Below are 23,640 nucleotides of genomic sequence, written 5' to 3'. Positions count from 1 at the left end.
TGGAAGTAGGAGGATGAACACTGGAGACGGGTACACTTTGTAGGTTATAGAAGATGAGCAACCTAAGGAAGTGTGGGCTACAACCACCTTTGAATTTGGTTCATCTTAAGTGATTAAGCTGTTAACTGTAGTCCTCAGAGAAATTACATCTGTGGCAGTGTATTGTGAAACAGTGATCCTCACAAACCATAGATTTGCAGGCAGCAATCTTAACCTAAGTTGGGTTTGATTTAAGGTATTCATAGAGGTGTGGAAGGATCAGATATAAGATATTCATATATAACATTATATAAGAGTACAAAAACCTTTGTGTTTCAAGGTAAAGATAAAAAGATGAAATTTGAGGTCAGCAGCTCTTTACCAGAATGTTTCTGACATAAGTTTTCTGATGTTTGCATTGTTCTGGTAGAGGAGTAAAATTCTGTTCTGATTTTAAAGTGATTGTGCTCCTTCCCTTCCCTTCCCTTCCCTTCCCTTCCCTTCCCTTCCCTTCCCTTCCCTTCCCTTCCCTTCCCTTCCCTTCCCTTCCCTTCCCTTCCCTTCCCTTCCCTTCCCTTCCCTTCCCTTCCCTTCCCTTCCCTTCCCTTCCCTTCCCTTCCCTTCCCTTCCCTTCCCTTCCCTTCCCTTCCCTTCCCTTCCCTTCCCTTCCCTTCCCTTCCCTCCATTTGCTTTGACTAGTCTAGGTTTGGATATTTTAAGTCATAAGACTTTCTGCAGTCCAAAAATAAAAGTAGGCTAGATAAGACTGATCTGGTTACTTAATATGCTTTGGATTATAGTTTCTCTTCAGAATTTTCTTTAATTGAAATGCTAACTTTCAAAAGTAAAATACCACTAATGCATTTGATTGACTTGAATACACCAGGCTCAATATAATATAACTACTACAGTATTTAAGAAATATGTAATATTTAAGAAATGATTATGTAAACTGGATTATTGAATTTGTAAGAAATTCACATATGGATACAAGTACAGTTCTGAGTTATTTCATATACATTTTGAAGTCATTAGCAGAAAGCAGAACAGTTACAAATGTTAGAATATACTGCCACTAGTTAGGTGATCTATACTGCATACTCTACTTATTTGCTTTTTATGTCTTGCAGTTATGTGTGTAGCTATCTTTAAACAAGATAAATATATCTGACATACTTTTAAGGAAATGAATATTTTCTATCAATAATTACTTAAAAAAAATTACAAAAGCTCTCTCTTGTACTAGTTTAGTGATTTCCTGAGAGTGAATGAGCTTTAATGTGGGCATGAATAGTGAATATGGTGAGTGGGAAAATTGTCAAATAACATTTCAGTCACAAACAATGCATTTTGTCTGGAGTTGAAATTTATGTTCTAATTTTCACTGTTCATGTGAGTTTGTCATAAAAATTATAAGGAGTTCAGAAAAATACATTAAAACATTGCACTTTCATTTTTTTTTCCTGTCTGCTGAGTAAAGTTTTAGAAAAGATCTGATTATTTTTGTCACTTACCTCTATCTGGTTAGGACTTCAGTATTGCCATCTCTAAGTGAGGGAAATACTATCAACTTGACCGTTTGTTGGTATTTTTTTTTTTTTTTTTTTTTTTCTGGTGTAGCATCTTCATTCTAGTAGCTGTAGTAGCTGTTTTTTCCTGAATTGTGTGGATCTGATATTTGTGTCTTATGTGTTAGTCTGATAGTGTGAAAGTGCTTTATTGTAAATGTAAATCAACTCTTAAGTGCTTATATCTGTAATTAATACATGTATTTGGGGCTTATTTGTAGCTTTTTTTCCCCCTAATGTATTGTGGACAATAATGAAGAAAAATGGAAACAAAATGTATTTTGATGCCTTTCTCCATCCACCCAGGTGTGTAGGGTGCACTTTCTGTTTCGAAACATTCCTTACACATATGAGCCCTCATCTAAATATCCTAAATGTGACATTATTACCAGCAGTGCTATACTGCAGAAGAGAGAGTTCTTATTCTAGCACAAGAAAATATCACAAACTTAATGCCCTATTGAGCATAAAAATAGTTTGAATAAGCAAACTAAATATTTAAGACTGATGAGAGTTTCCCTGGAAATTGAAAAGAAAAAATGCTAAGAAGTCTGCACAACAGTCCTGCACAACATGTCATGTGTTTGTTTCTGAGGTAGTATTACGCCATGTCAAGAGCAAATAATGCAGTTGTATTTCCATGAGTTTGAGGAAACCACGGTACTCCTTACTTACAAAGTCAAGGGAAAGAGAAGAGTGTCTTTGTTAGTGATGTGAGATGCAAGCTAAAGCAAAATGTTAACTTGGAGCTGAAATAGCCTTTCTTAAACTGTGTGCAAGAGAAGATTAAAATGCAGAACATGAAAAATAAATTGAAGATCAGATGATTGGACATTGTTACCTTTCTTTTCTGATTTAAGTGTCTGTTTCGTTTTCACAAGTAGCATTTATATGACCTAGGAGTCTTAGTTTTATTGACTTCAAAGTTGGTATGGTAATGTTTCACTGAACAGAATGCCTGAATGCCTTTAAGAGTCCCCAGCTTTAGACTTAAAATCTTTACATGTTCTTCAGAAATATTACTGTAGTTTAAATTTTGGATTTTTTTTTTTTTTTTTTAGAAATATTTTCATGTAATCCACTTGAACTTTGTTTCCATTTTTCTGCTCTGTTTTGCTAACATTTGTACTGTAACAATCATTTCTTGCTTTTGCAATGTGTTTTCTATGATTGCTGGGAACAGGACAGAACAAGGAGCTATCATCCATCATCCAGAATTTTATAGGAGAGTAATTGTGTTGATATTAAAATTTCTACAGATTTTTGTGAACTTAACCAGTTTGATTTTGATTATGCATAAATATGTGTTGGGTGTGTTTATGTTGAAAAAATTTCCACACGTTTGTAATATGCTTTCAAGAAATGTATTATTCTTCTGTTTGTTTAACTTTGCTAATGTTGTTTGCTTTTTCTTTTTATTATTATAAGACATTTTCATCAGTTTCATTCCGTGAACTCCTTGAGGCGTTTATATAAAAATTACTAGTGAGTTAATCTATGTCTTGTGTTGTTTTTTTTTTCCTTTTGTTTTTCTTCCAAGGAATGGTTGAGTGTCAGTAGCTCTACTTTTACCACCATTCTGTTCATGAAACCTCTCTAGAACCTCTTTTATTATAAAAATAAAAGAAACCTCTTTTATTATAAAAATATTGTGGAAGCCATCCACAATATTATCATTGTAGTGCTCATCTGTAGCTCCTCACTTTGAAGGAAGGAGGAGTTTGCAATGTTAAGGTTTTCATGAGTCCTAGTGGAAAATAGTGAACTGTATTTAAACATTTCCTGTCTTTCCACATAATCCAGTAGAACACAAAAGAAAACTGTATTTCTAAAAAAATGTCCTAGATACATATTTGTTATAGCAGGAGATCCTCTCCCTTGTTCCTAATTACTTTGTGTATGTTCATGTTTTAGTGATATTCCGCGGATTCCTGAGAGTTCTCATCCCCCATTAGAGTCCAGTGAGTACACACTTTGTTTCTTTGCCTGACATGATCTTGTACCCCATACAATCATTTTGTCTATGAATTTTCAGAATGACAGGCACTGGGAGACTGCATTGTCTTCAGGTTTTTATATGACAAAATTCAGTGTTTTTCAGTCTTGTGTTTTAAAAGTGAAATGATAGAGATTTGATTAAAAGCTGTATAGATTTCAAATGCTAGTAGGATTTTATTGTTTTCTCCTATATCTTCTGTTTTTAAGCATATCAGTTTATGCCTGTATAAGCTGTGACCCAAAACAGTTATTTAATTTACTTGTCCTAACATAAGTGAGGAGACAGGGGAAGGGGATTGCCAAAGGTACAATTGGTGTCAGAATTTCACCTCCTGCACCATCCAGCCTAGTTCAGAGATCTTGTTTGCTGTGTCAGAAAACGTTCCATAGTTGAAATTCCTGATGCTTAAAAAAAAAAAAAAAAAAGTAAACAAAACAAAACAAACAAACAAACAACAACAACAAAAAAACAACAGTGTGTGTGTCTTTTTAGCTCTTCTATTTGAAGTCTGCCATCTGAAGTGTGTGAAGGCCATGAAGGCCATGGCTTCCACCCATTTCTCATCTGAGCCTTGTCTGAGATGCAATGAGAAGTGTTATCTAGGTCAGGATCCTGAAGGGCCTCCTAGGCCTGTTACCCTGCTCCTTGCCTGTCATGAGGTTTTCCTCACTCATGAGGGCTCTGCTTCACTGGTGGAGCAGCAGTGTCCTCTATGCCTGATGTCTATCTTGCATATCTTCTTGTCTCTGAATTTAGACAATTCAGTAGCCACCTGAGGCTACTATACAACAAATGTGGGTTTATTCATCAGAAATTTCAACTGTGCAATTCTGCAAGAGGATAATATTTTATTTAAAACATCTGATAGGGTGTGTTAGATGAAGAACACTTTTAATATATTATTAGAATAAAACAAGAAATTTAATCTGATGTAAGAGTAGCTAAACTGTCTTTTTCACCACCCTGTCTACATCGGCTTAACATCTTTCTGTATATTATCACATTAATACTGTATATAAAGACAACCTTTATACAATGCAAAGAAAAATCATTTAATCAATTACCCAAATTTGCTTTAAAATTTCAGATGGAAAGTTCATGTGTTTCTCACATATTTTTAGGTTCAAGTTCTTTTGAATCTCAGAAGATGGAAAGGCCTTCTATTTCTGTTATATCTCCAACCAGCCCTGGAGCCCTAAGGGATGCACCACAAGTCCTACCGGGACAGCTTTCTGTGAGAATATTTGTTTTTTCTTGAGTTAGTAATGAACATTTTCAGATGTTGTTCCCTTAGCCCTCTGACTTCCCAAGGTCTATTGGGAAGTCAATGGAAATGGCTGTTATTGGTGTCTTTCAAATGTGTGAGCACGCACTCACTGTAGTCACAGTGGATGTAAAGTGTTGATTTAATACACGAGTGTGCAGGCATTTATGTTAAGAGGAGCACATGAAAGTGTCTTGCAACTTGTCATTCTGTACCCTCTACATTGAAAAATGTGACTCTTCTGTACCTGCAGATAACAAACACAGTACCACTTTATCTTCTTTGTGAGAGCACTTAAAGAGCTATGTATTTGTTAATAGTAGCATCATTCAGTAATACACTTCAATTTAGATGCACATCACCTCCTGGAATTCTCTGTAATGCTAACTGAAGCTGTGCTTATTAAATATACCGTAAGCACACAGACTTTGTTTTGTACATTCTTATTTTTCATATTGATTATATTAATTTTTAAGTACACTCAACAATTTTATGCTATGATCCTATTAGGAAATAATTTAACTGCATATTATTCTTTCCATAAGAACATTTGTAAGGTGGAAAATCAGAGCAGACAGATTTCTGCCATGTTTTAAGTTTAGCTGTAGTCAGGGCTTCCTGTTTAAAGTATAGCTTTTAAAGTGCAGAACTGAGACAGTGCTGACTTAAATGGACTCACATGTACAAGATTATGCAGTGAGTACAATAAGCAATATAGGAATAATCAAGCACCACCATTTTATTCAGCTTTGATAAATAAAAAAGTCTCGGTGTATGCCAACATCTTTTCCATCTAACAATTAAATATTAATGCAACAAAATATATCTTAATGTCTCTTGGAAAGATAAATACTACTTTTACATTGTGGTTGATCTTGTGCACTGTGAAAATTCTAGGTGTATTTTTTTTCCATTTTCAATAATGTTTTCTGGTAACTTGATTCTTGTAGGTGAAACTGTGGTATGACAAAGTGGGACATCAGTTAATAGTGAATGTTCTTCAAGCAACAGATTTGCCACCAAGAATAGATGGACGCCCCAGGAACCCCTATGTAAAAATGTATTTTCTTCCAGACAGAAGGTAGTATTTCAGTTGAGAAAATTATATTTTTCACTTACTGAATAAACTTTCAAATGAATGAGAGAATTATTTTTAAAAATTTGTTCTATTTATATTGGTTATAAAAAATCACACTTGATATATGCAAGTCAGTATTAAATTAACTCTGTGGATATTTGGATGAATGCAATCCACCACAAATACACAGTACAGTAAATACTTTTTTCTCTTTTAAGCATTATCAGATCAGAATGAACAACACCAATAATTACTGCTGATGAGTAGATGGCATTCTTTTGTAAATTGTTATTGGAAATAAATCACAAATATTTATGTTTCAGTGATAAGAGTAAAAGGAGGACCAAAACAGTAAAGAAAAGTCTAGAGCCAAAATGGAACCAAACTTTTCTCTACTCGCATGTACATCGTAGAGATTTTAGAGAACGAATGCTTGAAATAACAGTATGGGATCAGCCAAGAGTACAAGAAGAAGAGAGTGAATTTCTTGGAGAGGTGATATATACAATCACATTTATCCCAAGTTTGTCATTCGTTTTTGAACAGATATACATATATATATATACTATATATGTGTTTGTGTGTACATGCCTTTAAAATTAAAACCTGACAATTTTTCTACTAGATTCTTATAGAGTTGGAGACAGCACTTTTAGATGATGAACCACATTGGTATAAGCTACAGACACATGATGAATCTTCACTACCTCTGCCTCAGCCATCACCTTTCATGCCAAGAAGACATGTACATGGTGGAGAAAGCTCTAGCAAAAAATTACAAAGTAGGTCCAAATTCCATTAATGATTTTAAAATTTTAAATTAAAAATGTTGGTTATGGTGTAGTGATATTTATCTTACAAGGATACAAGGTAAAATCTGTAGACATAATGAAAATGTATGCCAAAAAGAGATGCGAATTAAGACATTAAGTCAGCATGTCACCTGTGATGCATAACTTTCAAGTATACAAAAACTGTTTGAACTGGTTGGTTTTCAGTAGCAAAAGAAAATTGGTCAAATACTTGTTTGCATAAATCTTGTTTTAAAAGGAAAGATGAAGTTCATGATTATTAGATACATTTATAGTAATTAAAAGCTTTTTATTTTAAAAAGAAAGGCATTAAAGCTTTGTGAGTTGTAAAACATTTTTCATCAAAAATTAGTTTCAGCCTCTGATATTCTTTTTATATGCACACACCATATATACAATCAGATGAGAAGTCTACTTTAGCAGCAAAGAGAAAATATGTGCTTATAGTGGGGAGATACAGTTGTTCTGGAGAGTCTTAATTCAGTTTTCATAGAATTATAGAATGACTCAGGTTGGAAGGGACCTTAAAGATCACCCCAGTTCTAACCCCCTTGCCATGTACAGGGATGCCACCCACTGGATCAGGTTGTCCAGGGCCCCATCCAACCTGGCCTTAAACACCTCCAGGGAGGGAGCATCCACAGCTTCTCTGGGCAACCTGTGCCAGTTCACTCTTCACTCTCTGAGTGAAGAATTTCCTCCTCACCTCTAACCTAAATCTCCCCTCTTTAGATTAAAACCATTCCCCCTTGTCCAAAATCAGATAATTTTGCTCAATCATCTGACTGAGCAAAAAGTCACTCTCCACCTTTTTTTATAAGCTCCCTTTAAGTATTGAAAAGCCACAATGAGGTCACCCCGGAGCCTTCTCTTGTTCAGGTTTGTATGATTTATACTAAAAAAAAATTAATATATTGACATACTTGAGTGTTGTAGCCTGTCAGTTCATTTAACTTGAATAAGGATTTATTTAAAAACAAGAAGGATGTAGGGCGTTATTTTAAAACATGCTTTCAAGCTATTTTTCTTCTTGTATTTAAAAATAAGTATTATTAGTTCCAGCTAATGCATAGGAAATGATATGCATAGGCACATTCAGGAATGAATTACAGAAATATGACACTACTGTAATTACTGCATGAGAATATGTATAGAGATAGCAATCTAAAGGTTAGTTTTCATGAGATATTTGAACTTTTCTAATAGCTGTCAGAGCTGTTTCCTCTTCTCCTTTCTCACCATATGCTGCCACCTCTCCTTTCCCATTCAGCGAGTTGATTCAGTTTACTCAACTCACTGAAATATCACAAAAGCATTTTGCTTGTTTAACGTGAGCTAAAGTAACCTAGTAGGAGAGTACTGAGGAAGGAGAAGGGGAGAGGAGGCTTCAGCATATGTAAGCTTTTGGATTGGCTCAGTTGTTTGATGAAACTTCATGGTCACTGCAGTTTAGCTCTCTTCTATTGTTTAGAAATAAGTCATCTTTTCAATTGTAGTGGTACATTAAATGAACATATTTTTACGTTTCATAACTCAACCAGATGTTCAGGTATTTGTTTACCTTACTGTTGTGCAGGATCTCGGCCAATCAGTGATAGTGACATCTCAGATTATGATGTTGATGATGGTATTGGAGTTGTTCCTCCAGGTGCGTGGGTGAACAGCATGGTCCTGCTTTCTTCTTTCTTGCTTGATTTTCTTTTTCATTCTTTTTGCTTGCTTTTTGTTTTTGTTTTCACTTTTTCATTATAGCATTGAGGATGCCGGTTTTGCAGAGTGCATTGTGGAAAAAAAAAAGTTTTCCTGATTATTCCATGGTAACTTTCCTTCTAAAAAATGGTGAATTAAAAGGTTCTACAGTTCATTCACTGGTATTTCTTTTATATATCATTCTTCATATATGAACCACTGGATGGTTCAAACTGTTAAATTGTTTACTGCATAATGTTCCAAGCATTATTAAAAAGTATCAGTTGAACTCAAAAAAAATTTTAAAACAGCGATTAATGTTTCAGCATCGATTGCAAACATTTTTTATTTTGCTTTTTGCTTGAAACTTAGATGTAATGCAGTCTCCCATGGTCTTTATTGAGAATGCATGGCTATAGATGAAGATGCATGTAGCATGGCTATATCTTTTACAGTTTTCTTGAGCATTCATGAACTATCATTACCCTAAATGTTCATAAATATAGTTTGTATTGTGGTTAGACTTTAGTTCATCGTCCTTTTCATATTAAAAATGTTAAGGGTCATTTTGGATGACAAATTTTTTTCTACTTCTATTTGACTGTTGTTGCGAGTCAGATGAATAGATTTCCCAGTTGTCCCAAACTAAATGAAGAGTTACTATTTCATTGGCAGCACTAAACCAGTTTTTCCCTGGATATCCCTGATGACAATTGCTGAATTAAATCATGGTGGGATTTAGAAAGTTCTCTATCTTCCTGATCTGAATTTAAAATAATGTGATCATTTATTCATTATATAATGACTTCATAATCACCGTGATATACTTTTGATGTCTACACAGGCAAATTTTACTTCCTTTGATGTGTTTGGGTTCTTGCCTTATTTCCATACAATTTCACATAAGTTACTAAGAGGGAAATTTGTTCCAGTATGTTTGGTAATGGTATTTGATTCAATGAAGTAATTAATCTTGATACTTTTCACATCAGCTAAGAGAAAGGACATTTAAAATTAAAATAAAACATAGGTTCTAAAAAGGTGTAGGCCTTCTTACATTTAAAGTTTCAGCATACATGTTAAGACCAGGGACATTTTTTCAGCTGTCCATGTGCCATTTGAAATAAGATATTTTCCATCTGATTGGAAAAATTCAGAAGTGTTTGTCTGAACTCACTGGACTCTATTCTCTGGGTCAACACTTGAGTAACTATGATTCTGATAGCAAGTTCTTAGGATTGTGTGTGCTCAAGTGTGCCTTTGGAGAATGCATGGTTCCAAACTTTCTCAGGTATCACTGCAGAAAATTGCTAGATTTCATTGGTGGATAGAATCTGCAATGCCCTAAGAGTGTCTAAACTGAGCCTTGAAGGGCCTGTTGAGGAAATTTCATCCACTTAGGTCAGAAACATTCTGGCAGCTGATGTGACACAGTACAAAATTGTCTATTCTGATTTTAATGGATATATTTTTTTGCCAAATGTGAATGGAGAGTTCGCCTGTTTGTGATTCCTGTGAGATGCGTTTAAGTGTGAGGTTTTTGTTTACAGATAAGACATGAATTCTTAAATGGGGGTTTAACTTTATGGGGCAAAGAAAATTTCAGTCATCAACCCCTGATGTGTGACAGAGTAGACAGCACATGAAAATGTATTTTGCAATGAGAGCTGGAAAATGCCACCAGTCCCCCTCTCTACCAAATTGCTCAAGAATCTTAGGCAAAAGTTAATAAATGTGCCTAGGCACCTAATTGAAATAAGCATTTCTACCTATCTATATACAACCTTCCTTAGTTGCTAGAATCTTCTAAGACTGTAGACTTGATTTGCATTGAATGAATACTACAGTATCTTCTCCATCTAAGAGTCTCCTCTGCTAAATCTAAGTTGCATTCAAATTCCTTGCTGTGCTGCAGGGTCCTTACCCCTTCTCTTCTCCTGCCCCCCACACCACGGACCTCCATAGAGCACACTGAAGTTCTTGTGTGATCCGGGTTTCCACACATCATTTTCTTGCAAAGTGTGTGTGTGAATGAATATCCACATTTCCCCCATAATGTGGGATGATGAAGCACTCTTCAACCATTTTGGCATTGCCTCTGTTGAGTTCAACCAGATTAGTCTAGGATTAAGATACTCCTTCTCAACAAAAATAAGAATATCAAAATTGAGTTTACAGCATACGACTCTAAAAATATTTTTAAGCCCCTTTTCCTTCCTTTATTATTCCCTTGCCAATGTTGTCTGCTGTGTTTTTTTATGTAAGGTAAATAAGTCCTGTCTTTATTAAAGGTATATTTGTACAGTTGATAATTTATTAATTGTCTTGAAATGTTCAGAAGAGAATGAAGTTAATTTGCCTTCTTAATATCTCAAGATTTCCACAAAGGTTATTGATCAGTTGTTAAAAGACAGACATGTAACTACAAAATGTAGAAGCACAAAAGCTCAACTTGATCACTGCTATAAGCTTGAAAAAAGAATGATGAAGATATTATGTATCCATGAAGTTGCTGCAAGTTCTTAAAACTATAATTTCAAATGTTAAACCAATTGCTAAGGCAAATGCAGTACTAGCATTTAGTAGTAACAAGTAAAACTGTTTTCATGGACGTTTCAGCAGCTGCTAAGAATCCTTCTTTGTACATGGAAGTAAAGATATATGTAGCTGCATCAAAAGTAATGGCCAGTTTATAACTTAAGGATACTTTAAGGAAAAAAAAAATCCCTTTTCATATCACAAATGTGTCTTATCTTCAGAATAAGTAACTCTTCAGAACAATTTATTCTTCTGTCATAAATGAATCGTATAAATGGTTGAACTGTGGTTACCTTCCTGTAGCAGCAGCATAATATTAGCACAACACCTTGTCTCACCATCTGTATTGTCTTTAAAAAAAAAAAAAAAAGTTACTCTGAAATCAAAACATTGTATAGAATCATTTTCATCATCCATGCAGCTTCCATTTTATGTCACACCTGACAGTTTCCCATGAGCAACTGAGAAACTTCTTCTGCGTAAACTACCATAAGCTTTATTGCTGCTGCCATGCTGGTCCATGCAAAAAAATTCTCATGCACACTCTGGAGAGCACAGAGCTTTTGTATTTGAGGATATAAGGAAATGTTACTGTTGCTGTCACTGTCATGGTCACTATGGAACTTTGAATTCAATTCAACCAATTTGACAATACTTAAATTGATACTTAAGATAAGCATTACTTGCTATTGCTCTGTCTGTTCTGTAAGGTTTGTGTACGCCCAATGCACAAGTTTTAGATATTGCTCCCCAGATAGCTCAGCTGTGAAGGAATATGTAGGGTGATAGTATCTTCATATACCAGATGTTTAAGGATAATCCTATGTATAGTTTTTTTTAGGTGGGCTAAACTGAAATTTATTTTTTAAAACCTGAAGCATATTTCAGTACAGTTGTCTAAAGCTTAGAAAAAAAGTTTTGGATTCCTTTTGTTTTAGTGTTGAATAAAATGTACACTAGTGTTTCTTCTATTAGAGAAGACAGGCTTTTGCATAAAACTTTTTTTTTTTTTTCAGAAAATATGGCAATTTTCAGAACATACAGCTCAGATTTAGTCACCCTGGGAGAGGGAACGCATCCATTTTTGTCATGTAATCATTTGTCTTCTTCTGACAAAAAAAACAAACAGACATTTTCTGCAACTATCTTAGTATACAAAATGAGGGAATCTCCACTGAAGTCCTGAATTAGTTCCCATTTTGATTCAAAATTTGCACCCAGTACTTGTTCTTAGATCAGGGATATCCTGATATTTCTTTTCAGTTTTATTACACAACCCTGAAGCACTTTTTGAGTAGATAAGATACTCTAGCCTCACAGTGCATCAAATCCTCTAAAACTTTGAAGTATTTTTTGTTGAAAGGTTGATGAATCTTGGTCCTTACTTTCCACGATGCCATCAACTTTTACAGGCCTATTTTGCAGTCAGTGCTCACTAAACCATTGCTATCAAGTGGCAGGCATTTGCTGTTTATATAGCTACTAATGAGGTCTCCCAAAAGTTTTTTCTTCATGCCCTTCTCTGTTTCTCAAAGAATAATAAATACCCAGCCTCCCCAAACTTGTGTAACATCACATTTTAAACATGAAATCACATTCATATTTCACATGTAACTCAGTGCTGAAGATGGTGCACATATGCATACACCATTATGGTCATAGAATCATAGAAAAGATACCCTCTAAGACACCCTCTAAGATATATCAAAAGTCATGCTGCTTTCTATTTCCCTGACTGATTGACCACCCCACATCCTTCTCCTTCAACAATTGGAAGAAAAATGTTATTTCCCATGTTCTGGCACCAGCTCTGGTTATTATGAAGATCCAAGAGTTGGACAAAGTCATAATAGACTTGCATATGTTTGTCTTTATGCATATGTTTTTGACAGTAACCAGAAATTCTGTAGTAAAACTGTATAATTGTCTTTTTTCAACCACGTCTTTTTCCCCGCCTGCTTTACTTGTCTCATATTTGTAGAAGGAAATGTATTGAACTCTCAGTACTGTATAAAAGGTGGACACAGTTCTGGAAGCTGTGATATTATAATTTATAAGCTATATAATCAGTTAAAACAGTCTTAGAATCCATTGGATGACAAAATGCATAATCTAGTAGGTCCCTCTTGTGATTTTTGTTGTTGTTGTTATTAAGATGAACCTGTTAAGTAGTAGATTTTCTTATTTTAGTCATAAGTTAAATACAAGTTACTCTGGGTACTCTTTCCCAAGTCAGAAAAATGGTTCAGTCCTTTTTCCCACATCATCCAGTGATTACTGAAAGTCTCCTCAGTTCCTCTGTCTTTGTACATACAGACATTTAAAGGTAATGCTATTAATTTATCCTGGCTGCATGATACGTCAAGATGTACAACAGCTGAATGACTACTTGAAAGTTTTGTAAGCATTTGGATGTGTGTTCCTGGAAGGACTAACCACCTGAATTCATTCCAAACTCACACTTTTATTCTCTAATTTCCTTTTGTTGTCCTCTTAACAGTAGCTTATAGATCTAGTGCTAGAGAAAGTAAATCTACAACGCTAACTGTGCCAGAACAGCAAAGAACAACACATCATCGTTCACGTTCCGTATCTCCTCACCGTGGCGAAGATCAGGGCAGGACCCGTTCACGTTTACCAAATGTGCCATTACAGAGGTAGGCATCACAAGCAAGTGAAACTGGGTGATTTCAAGTTTGTGTAATCTGTCAATGGTACCTGTTTACTTATCTCCTCTTCAGCATTTTCTCTCTCTCTCTCTCTTTTTATTTTTATTTTTACAAAAAAAATTGTATCTCAGTTTAACTGTGTGTTATTTGAACTTGATGTATGCACTTATTAATTACTCAAGAGAATCCATGAGATGAATAACTTTAAGACTTATCTTTTACTGATATTTTCCCTGTGATTCATCATCCTTGTTTGCTCTACCACAACTAGTACATGCAACTAACACATGGGTTCAGAAATGCTTTTCAATCAGTGACTGAATCTTATATAAAGTCATTTATGTATTTTTGTAGGACAATAAATTATGACATGTATGAATTGTATAATAAATATGAATTGAACTTCTCTCGACATAACAGCAGTTTTAAATTACCTATTCTATTTATAATTTGACATTCTTAATGGAAAAAGTAAAATATTGTTTGCAAAATCAAGCAGCGATTTATAAACCACTCTTTTCTGCATCTACTGCTTTTCATAGACAACTTATTAATGGGAGGATACTTTCAGACCTTTTCATTTTCATTCTTTATGATTTTTTTGAGTAGTGCCATATTAGACAGTTTTAACAACAAACTTGACCCACTTTTGCTCCCTTTATTGTCCAGGGCAATAAGCTTTTCTTGCAATCTCTCATGGAACCTTAAATATTAGACTAGTTTTTACCAGCTTTCATTTCCTGTGGTTTCTAGGAAACTTTGGTTTTGAATTACAGCAAGAACTCAAACTGTTTTGTTGGTAATTTTATTGCCCACTAGCTGTGGTAGTACACTGGAAATTTCCCATTTTTAGGTTAATTTTGTGTACAACATTCTATGCTACAGTGACATCCTTGTGCATTGTTTCAGGATCTGTTGGAATTCCATTACTGATCATTTAATACCATGCTCTCCTGTTGTCTGCAACATCTTTTTCTGTCGTTTGCCTCTGATTGATATTGATGCTCTTTGGAAGATGATGAAGATAATGGTAGTGATGAAAATATAACTATTCAGAAAGAGTCAGCAAGAGTGGTTAAAGCAGGCTTTGAGTCTCATGGATAAAGTGTCTGAGGTGTTTCAAAATGGTGGTATATTTTAGGAAACCAGCTTCTTCTTCCATTTGAGAATCCTGATGATCCTGCTTCTGCATTTCCATTCTTTGTGTCATATGTGCTGTCCTTGTACACTGAAATTATGCGTGCTTCTTAAGTTCCTGCATGCATCCCCGTCTGTTACTTCAGTTCTTTTAGATAAAATTATTTGACTGTCCAACAAAATCACTTGCTGTAGCACTTCAGTTATACATCTTCAACAAAGAGGTATGGCTGTATGTAAAAAAGACTTTGGCACAGAGTTCTCTTTCTATAGTTGAGAGAATGAGACTATTCTTCATCCTTCTTTTGCAAACATATATATGTGTTTTTGTTGGAAAACGTCTGCATCCTCCTATCTATAAGCAAGATGCACAAACAAAGTATTTCATAGTCAACCCCAGCTATCCTTTCGTTTTCTGCTTTGAAAAATGAGTGCTTCTTGTTTCTATGGCAATTATTAAACTAAAGGAAGAATCTGCACTTCAAAAAAAGAAAGTAATTTATTTTCTTGTTCTTTCCCATATGAAAAGAGCTTTAAATTCCTGTCATAGAGATGAGAGCCTGCCTGAAGTTAGGCAGAATCATTTCCTTTTCTGTATAACACACAGTTTGGAATTAATAAAGTCTGCTGAAAATTCACATATTCACAAAAATTCCCCAGGGCTTGGTGCTGGAGCCGGTCCTCTTTAATATCTTCATCGATGATCTGGACGAGGGCATCGAGTGCACCCTCAGTAAGTTCGCAGATGACACCAAGTTAGGTGCGTGTGTCGATCTGCTTGAGGGTAGGAAAGCTCTGCAGGAGGATCTGGATAGGCTGCACCGATGGGCTGAGGTCAACTGCATGAAGTTGCACAAGGCCAAGTGCCGGGTCCTGCACCTGGGGCGCAATAACCCCAAGCAGAGCTACAGGCTGGGAGATGAGTGGTTGGAGAGCTGCCAGGCAGAGAAGGACCTGGGAGTGATGGTGGATAGTCGGCTGAATATTAGCCAGCAGTGTGCTCAGGTGGCCAAGAAGGCCAACGGCATCCTGGCTTGTATCAGGAACAGTGTGACCAGCAGGGCTAGGGAGGTGATCGTCCCCCTGTACTCAGCTCTGGTGAGGCCGCACCTCGAGTACTGTGTTCAGTTTTGGGCCCCTCGCTACAAGAAGGACATCGAGGTGCTTGAGCGGGTGCAGAGAAGGGCGACGAAGCTGGTGAGGGGCCTGGAGAACAAGTCCTACGAGGAGCGGCTGAGGGAGCTGGGCTTGTTCAACCTGGAGAAGAGGAGGCTCAGGGGTGACCTTATCGCTCTCTATGGGTACCTCAAGGGAGGCTGTAGCGAGGTGGGGGTTGGCCTGTTCTCCCACGTGCCTGGTGACAGAACGAGGGGGAATGGGCTTAAGTTGAGCCAGGGGAGTTTTAGGTTAGATGTTAGGAAGAACTTCTTCACTGAAAGGGTTGTGAGGCACTGGAACAGGCTGCCCAGGGAAGTGGTGGAGTCACCATCCCTGGAAGTCTTCAAAAGACGCTTAGATGTAGAGCTTAGGGATATGGTTTAGTGGAGGGCTGTTAGTGTTAGGTTGGAGGTTGGACTCGATGACCTTGAGGTCTCTTCCAACCTAGAAATTCTGTGATTCTGTGATATCCTGTCTCACAATATCCTAAGAATATATGGAGATACTTGAGCTACCTGCAAAAATTTGACAGCCCAAAATGAACCATTAAAAATCTGACTATGAAGCTACAAATGCACAAAACAATTTCATGTGAGCTATTATAAATTCTTGTGTTTTCACAATAGTTCTTTAAGTACAGGCTTGAAAAATACTATTAATGAGTCCATCAGTGTACAAAGAAACAGTGCTCTAAAAATGGTAGAAATGACTACTGTATACTTAAAGATGGATTTTTTATCTATTTTTTAAAAATATGTATGTTTTTTGAAAGCATATATTAGCAATTTAATGAATAAAAGACTCGGTTCAATCAACTTGTACACTATAATTGCTCATTAAGCTGTATTATTTATGAGAAAAACAAGATTATCATACATATATCTGCCTTTCAGGAGTTTAGATGAAATCCATCAAATGAGAAGATCACGTTCTCCAACTAGACACCATGATGCCTCCAGAAGTCCAGCTGATTACAGATCCAGAGACATGGATAGTCAGTATTTGTCTGATCAAGAAAGGTACATCATCAGTCTGAACTTGGAAGCAAGTTTAGAAATGTCTTTGTTGGTTTGCTTAATTTTAAAGTGTTTATCAGAAAACCGCAGTCTGACAGTAATGGACAGAAAATCATCCTAATTTCAAAAACTAGTCATAATTAAGTTAACTATGCCTCTTTTCTGGTGAAAATGTGCACTGGGTTGACAGTAGTAGCAGGTGTCTAGACTAATGGTTCTTGGGTGTTTGTCCTAGAGAACTCTGCTGTTTACTTCATGAACTTCAGCCCAGAGATTTTTGCCAGAAAGCCATAAATCCACACGTATGCCCTAACTATTGTTGCAACACAGAGACCACAAACATATTTGTCTGTTTTGGAAGTCAGTAAAATACCAGGCATTACTTCCTACTACTTGGAAGTTGTATATGCTATAGTTTGCATTCCTATATTAATAAATTTTGGACATCTGCCTTATTTGTCTCACAGCATTGTGCATAACATTCTGGTGAACTTGGTCCAATACACATGTGTAGTGAGGATAGTTATGGTGCTTGCAGTTAAAAAAAATATCCAATCTTTGATTCTTTGATGCTTGACACATGCATATACCTCCCTGGAATGTATGCAGAAGCTACATACGCTCCTCAGAGAATAATGTGTTCTCTAATAGGCATTTTTTTCAGTTATCTACAAATATCTTCTAATAAAAGAAGGAAAAGGGGATTTCTGCTTAGTTTTTAGCTGAAAGGAAAAGCAGACAAGGTTTTTCAGTTTGGTATTTTGGAAACAAAATGGTGACATCACATGAATTATCAGTTTGTGTGGTTCATCTTTATGCACAGAAAAATATCATATAGCTAAATTATAATGGCAAACTTTTACTATTCATATACAATCAACTGTCCTAGTAAAGTCCCATTTTTTTGCAGTATGTTTCTATTTTTTATGAGTAACAGTGACAAAACCTTTCTAAATAATACAGTAAATTTAATATAGCAAACATGTTCTGTAGTGATGTGAAAGCATGTGAAGGAATACATATAAAAATCTCTGGAACTCTTTGTCCAGTTTTTGAAGCAACACAAAAAGAAATTGAATAACAGATGGCTTTTGCAGTTAAACTAGTTCAGTTTTGTATATGATCTTGCCTGTTTTGTTTTGCTTTGTTTTGTTTTGTATTTTAAATATGATAACACACATATGGGAATTAATGGTTTACTTGGAACAGTTTAAAATTCCAGTGTCTTAGTTTATCGGCAAGAAGTATGTACTAAGTTGGATTTTGTATTGAATTTCCTTTCAGAGGTGAATTGAAATGCTTTTTAACTGTAGTGAAATCAGATATAGAGTTAAGCTAATTACAGTAATTTCCCTTTGTTGCAAATATTTCATGTTACTAGTTGTTATAGGTAGTGATACATACAAAGTCTTCCTGAAAATATGTATTGAATAGTTTTCTTATTCAGCAGATTTGGAAGAGACATTTAAAGGTAGCTTTTGTCACTAGAAATAAGTATGACTGTATAGAAGATTATCTTATAGTAAAGCCTGGAAACATGATATAAATGACAATATGTGCATGCAGTGTGCTTGGAGAACAGGACTTGCACTGATAATTTTTCAGAGATAAGCCATCAGAAAAGAGCACAGCAGCAATGGGCTGTTGAATTTGTTCTGATGAGTAGGAAACAGATTTCAGTTCTCGGGTGTTCAGAAGACACTTTTCAGAAGTTAAAAGATCAGATGCGAAGACAGGATTTGCAGGATTTAAACAGGGATGCCTGTACTTAATCTTCTTCAGTCATAATCTGCACTGGTCTCATTTTTTTCCATTTTCATTTTCTTTTCCTCAAGTTTCTTCAGTTGTTGAAACTGCTTAACTCTTGCAGATTTCATTGACTTTCAAGGAATTTAAGTAGCACCACAGGGAGGATCAAAACAGCTTTTGTTTTTGACATAGTTGTTGTGAAAGCACATCCCCCAACAGTTTCATTGTTGATGTGAAATCCTCTTTCACATCCTGGCATTTAAAATATATATATTTTTTGCTATTATTCCTATGTCTTAGTATCATCATTAGTGCAAGTATTATGTGTTGCTCATTTGCTGAACCCCTCATCAAAACAAGTACATTCTTTTAGATTCTCAACATAAATTTGGTTTGGAATGTATTTTCCTGATAGTTGCATGGCATAAATTTTAGTTGCTGAATACTTTTGATCATTTTTTCAGTGATCCTTTACTGGTCCCAAATTAATAGTGAATATTTTGAGTATTTTTTTGTAAAAATAATTGCTATAGTCTGTTACAAAAGCATATGGTGTGATACACTCCCAGTGGAACTGATTTGATCACTTTACCTTTTTTATATATGTTTATATAAACATATATATGTTTATAAATATATATAAATCTGTTAGGAAATGCTAGGAATACCAGGAAATCTAGCTAATCAGTATACTTTGCTTTGAATTTAGGATAATCATCTGATTTTTAAGGAGATAGCACTTTTCACTTTTTAGTGTTTGTTTTATTCCTAAATAATATCTGTTAATCTGAGTCCTTAAATATTCCCATTAGAAAACCCTTGTTTTAGAATAATATTTTTTTTATTTTAAATGTCTCCAAAACAGTCTTAATTTGTTGTAGAACTACCAGTATCATCTTATATTATCAGTAATATATTGCTAGGGGTTCTCTTTTTTTTTTTTTTTTTTTTTTTTCTTGAGGCTTTCATGGTGAATTTACTGTTTTCTACCCTTTTTTTTTTTTGGATGAATTATGTATTACTGTTTGCCATGGGCTCATTAAAAATGGGCTCTTTGGCTTTGGCTCAGCAAAGGTAGAATAAATATTAACAAAGTACCCTGTGATTTAATGTGAATTTTGCATCTGCTGTCTTTTAGATTTTATCCTGCTTCTCCAGATACTGTCTCAGATATTAAAGCAGTGCATGAAACTTCTTGTATATAGTGTTTTGATAATAATTTCCTCAGTTCTTGCAAGAAAATCACAAAACTCTTAACTAATTACAGAAAATTATAACTTTTTCCTAAAATGCACATGTATTTGTAATTTGGAAACTTGCATATAAATGCTGTCAGTGCTCTAAGATTAGGAATGCAATTTTTGCTTTAAAAAAATATGCAAAAATCCAAGAAAACAATTCAGTTCACCTTTAATACATTTTGTTGCATCAAAATCAGGCTAGTGGTTCCAGATACAAACTTAAATCTCAGATGTGACTAACAAGCCATTGTTTTAGTCTTCCTAGTTCAGAACTTTAGATAAATATTACCTAAGCTACATCAAGTAAATAGGTCAGTTTATAATGGTATGAAGTACAGAACACATTGAAAAAGTGCTACTTTTTACATTTTGTAATCTTTTCTCTCTCTCTCACCATAGTACTTCATATGATTCCCAGCTTCTTTTAAAATACCATGTTTCCATGAAGTTTAGCTTTACTTTCATATTTACAGTAATTTGAAAACTGGGGGCTTTGTCTTTCTGATTTTGCTGAAGTGCATAAAACTACAGGATTAATTCAAGGGATATTTCATACCATAATCATACTTACCATAGGCATAAATATATATTAATTTTACCATCTTGCTTGGATGTAATGTGTTTGGTTGCATTAAATGAATAATATAACAAATGGCTGATTTTTCTGAATTGGAAACAATAAGAAACAAGAAGTCTGGCATTTTTTTTTTCTTTAGTGTTGCATTGCAAAATACTCCAAAGAGCTATCAGTCAGAATTTGTATTTGTCCAAACATAATATTTCCAGTGAACACCTATTTTTCCCTAAAGTGTGACTGGTTACTCTTTCTATAAACTGCTTTGCAGTGCATTAGTAACAAACCTTCCCTGCCTTTTTTCATGTATACTTTTGTGGCTTATAAAAAACCAAAACATTTTATTTATTTATTTATTTTGCTAAAGTGTATCTTCATGAATTGATTTATGAGAAAGGAGGTTATTAGAGAAATTTAACTGATTTTGGGATTCCTGACAGAATTCATGAAGAACTCTGAAACAGTACAGAATTTTAAAGGGAGAAACTACAAAATTACATGCTGCAGTGAAAGGATTTGCTTGAAAATGTAGTTACCACAGGCATTTTTTTGGCTCACATTCTTTAAGTGCAGTGTGGGTTTGAACATTAGCAGGCTATGTATCTGGATGGAAGTTTCTTGTTTCTTTTTATGTTTTTATTTGCAAATCATTGGCATAACCCATGTCATCTAATGCTTCATAATTCTATCTGTTTCACTCACCACCCATCCTGTCTGTGCAGTGAGCTTCTTATGCTGCCCAGAGCAAAACGAGGAAGAAGTGCAGAGTGCCTACATACCATCAGGTAAATACAGGAATCTGGTAATCATCAACACCTCTGCTCAGTTATGTATGCTTTGTGTGCCCAGCATCCCAGTATGTACAGAACTTCCCAGTATGTTGTGATCCAGGTGTCAGTTATTCTTTTTTTGTTTTGTTTGTTTTAAATCAGATCAAGATGTGTATGTATGTTTGTAAACTTCCATAGTAAGGATTGAAGCAGCTAAAGAATTTCTGATTTTGCAGTTGTATTTTGTCGTAAATTATCTGTCCAGTTACAGAAGTCCTGACCACCAATGCATGGCAGTGTTATTATAATTTCAGACGTTCTTTTTGAGTTGTTTTTGTTTGCCTTTATTTCCATTTATTATGTCTGTATTACAGTCAAGCACAAGCCAACAATCTTTACTTGTGACACCAAATCTCACAGTGACTTTGAACATTTGTAGGGAAGAGCAAGGTGCTTAAGGAGAGTGTGATTTAAAGGCTCCCTCACACTGCCAGATTTGAGGGGTTTCATAATATTTTTTTTCCTTTGAATTTGATTTAGGCATAAACTTTGCAGTTTGAGCTCATCTTCAATCTTAATCTCTCATCCCAAATCTTGGAGCTCTCTGTTTTAACTGTTCTGAATGCTGAGAAACTAAACAAAAATGAAATATCTTAATCTAGCAAATATAACTATGGCCCCCTTGTTTCTTATACCACATCTGTTAACTCTGTTAATAATAAAGGTCAGATTGTGTCAAAAATATTCAATTTAGAATCAACAAAATTGTAAGGTTAGTGTTCTACAGGTGTTACAAATGAAGCAGTTATCTATTTTTCCAGTCAGGAATTGGGTGTTACTAAGAAATTTATGTTGATGCCGTATGTTTAAATCTTTTAAAATCATTTAATGTACTTTTTCATTTCCGTTCTGTAGGATTCATCTCTATAGAGTAGTTTTTATTAATTTGCCCTGGCTTGTTTTAATTCTCTTCATCAAAATAGAAAAGAGCATCAAAGATGCTGTGATAGGGTTCTGATAAACTGTTTAATACTAAAATAATAAATACAAAAGTAAATAAATAAATACAGTAACTCTCCCAAAACAAACAATAAACACAGCTGAGCATCACTGCATCTGTTACATTAAAATTTAAATTTTACTTATCAGTTGTGTAATTCTCATATTTCATCTAAAAAGCTTTTGCCTCAACATTTTAGGTTTTTACTTAATCTCTTCACTCCTTGCTATTTTATCAGTTTATTGTCATGTCATACTAATTTTTCTCTGCCTCCTCCTTCTGCCCTTTTTCTTTTTGCTACTCTTTCTATAGCTTTACACCCTAACCACCTCCAGCTCTGTGCTTTTTCTTTTCCCCATTAAAGACTGTCATTTTCATTATAATTTTTCAATGACAGAGTTTAAATTCTTGCTTAATGCATGAAGTAAATATTGTATCATAAACTTTTGATGCCCTTTGTCTAGCTGCTATAGATTTCCAATTGTGTTACAAATCTACTAGCCCATCTGGCAGCTAACCAGATGAAAGTTGTGCATAGGCAGCTAGGTAACAGAGATGCTAGAGTGCAGCCCTTCCTTGCCTTTTTCCTTTTCTAATTTTTGCTCTTATTTTCTTACAATTAAGAAAAGTAACAAATTATCCCAAATGAGTAAAATAAGTTATTACAGTAATAAATTAACAACTTATGAGAGTAACAAATATAAAATTAAAAAGTTGTTAAAGTAACAGTAATGTTATACTATAAAACAAAGTACTTTTAATAGCATATTGAACGGGACTATGCAGGCAACAGAATAAAAGAGATTGACTGTTAAATATAACTCTGAGGCTTATGCAGCTTAATCCATGTTGGAATAATATCCAGAAAATTACCAGTACTCATGCTCAAAAACCCTTTCAACAAAAATTTTGTTCACACATTAGCTGCCATTTTTCCTCCTTTCTCATTCATAGTGGCCTGACAGTTATTCATGTTAGAAAGAGGATTATAAGACATTATTCCTGTTTTCTAGGCAGCTTGCAGAATAATGTCTTAATTCTTAATTAAAAAATTCTTAATTAAAAAATTCTTAATTCTTAATTAAAAATAATCTCTCTGTTGAGACAGCTTCAGCATAAAATGGGATATGTGTTGTTTCATGTTACATGAAAGAAATATTAATATGAGATGGTCCAAGCTACAAAGTCAAAATTTATGGTTAGTTTGCTTCACCAGTTTACAGTGTTATTTCTAGCTGTCCATGCTGACCATCTGTACATGATTATTGACTTAGACCAGATACAGCGGAAGGAAAATGTACCTATGCCTTAGACCAGGGAAAAGTCACAGTCCATGTCTTAGCTCACACCTAGTACTAGGTGCTAGTACTAGGTGCTTAGCTCATACCTAGTACTAGGT

General features: G+C 34.9%; 1 protein-coding gene across 9 annotated transcripts in view; it reads left to right on the top strand.

The window, feature by feature from the left end:
- Nucleotides 1-23,640, top strand: part of RIMS1 (regulating synaptic membrane exocytosis 1) — a gene marked incomplete at its 3' end in the record, with an annotated part of 310,018 nt that overhangs the window by 178,242 nt on the left and 108,136 nt on the right. For 5 of the 9 annotated variants that reach the window (XM_082756967.1, XM_082756960.1, XM_082756964.1 and 2 more), the window contains 9 exons: nt 3,462-3,508; nt 4,668-4,780; nt 5,761-5,891; nt 6,212-6,383; nt 6,514-6,670; nt 8,277-8,348; nt 13,428-13,584; nt 16,785-16,910; nt 21,194-21,256. In XM_082756967.1, coding sequence (XP_082613093.1) covers nt 3,462-3,508; nt 4,668-4,780; nt 5,761-5,891; nt 6,212-6,383; nt 6,514-6,670; nt 8,277-8,348; nt 13,428-13,584; nt 16,785-16,910; nt 21,194-21,256 — 1,038 coding nt within the window. Of the gene's footprint in view, nt 1-2,975; nt 3,033-3,461; nt 3,509-4,667; nt 4,781-5,760; nt 5,892-6,211; nt 6,384-6,513; nt 6,671-8,276; nt 8,349-13,427; nt 13,585-16,784; nt 16,911-21,193; nt 21,257-23,640 lie in introns of all 9 variants that reach the window. The other 4 variants (XM_082756958.1, XM_082756965.1, XM_082756959.1 and 1 more) reach the window with 3 other exon arrangements.

The sequence above is a fragment of the Aythya marila genome (genome assembly GCF_965140915.1).
Source record: "Aythya marila genome assembly, chromosome: 3".
Lineage (NCBI taxonomy): Eukaryota > Metazoa > Chordata > Aves > Anseriformes > Anatidae > Aythya > Aythya marila.
This window is presented reverse-complemented; position numbering and strand designations above follow the sequence as displayed.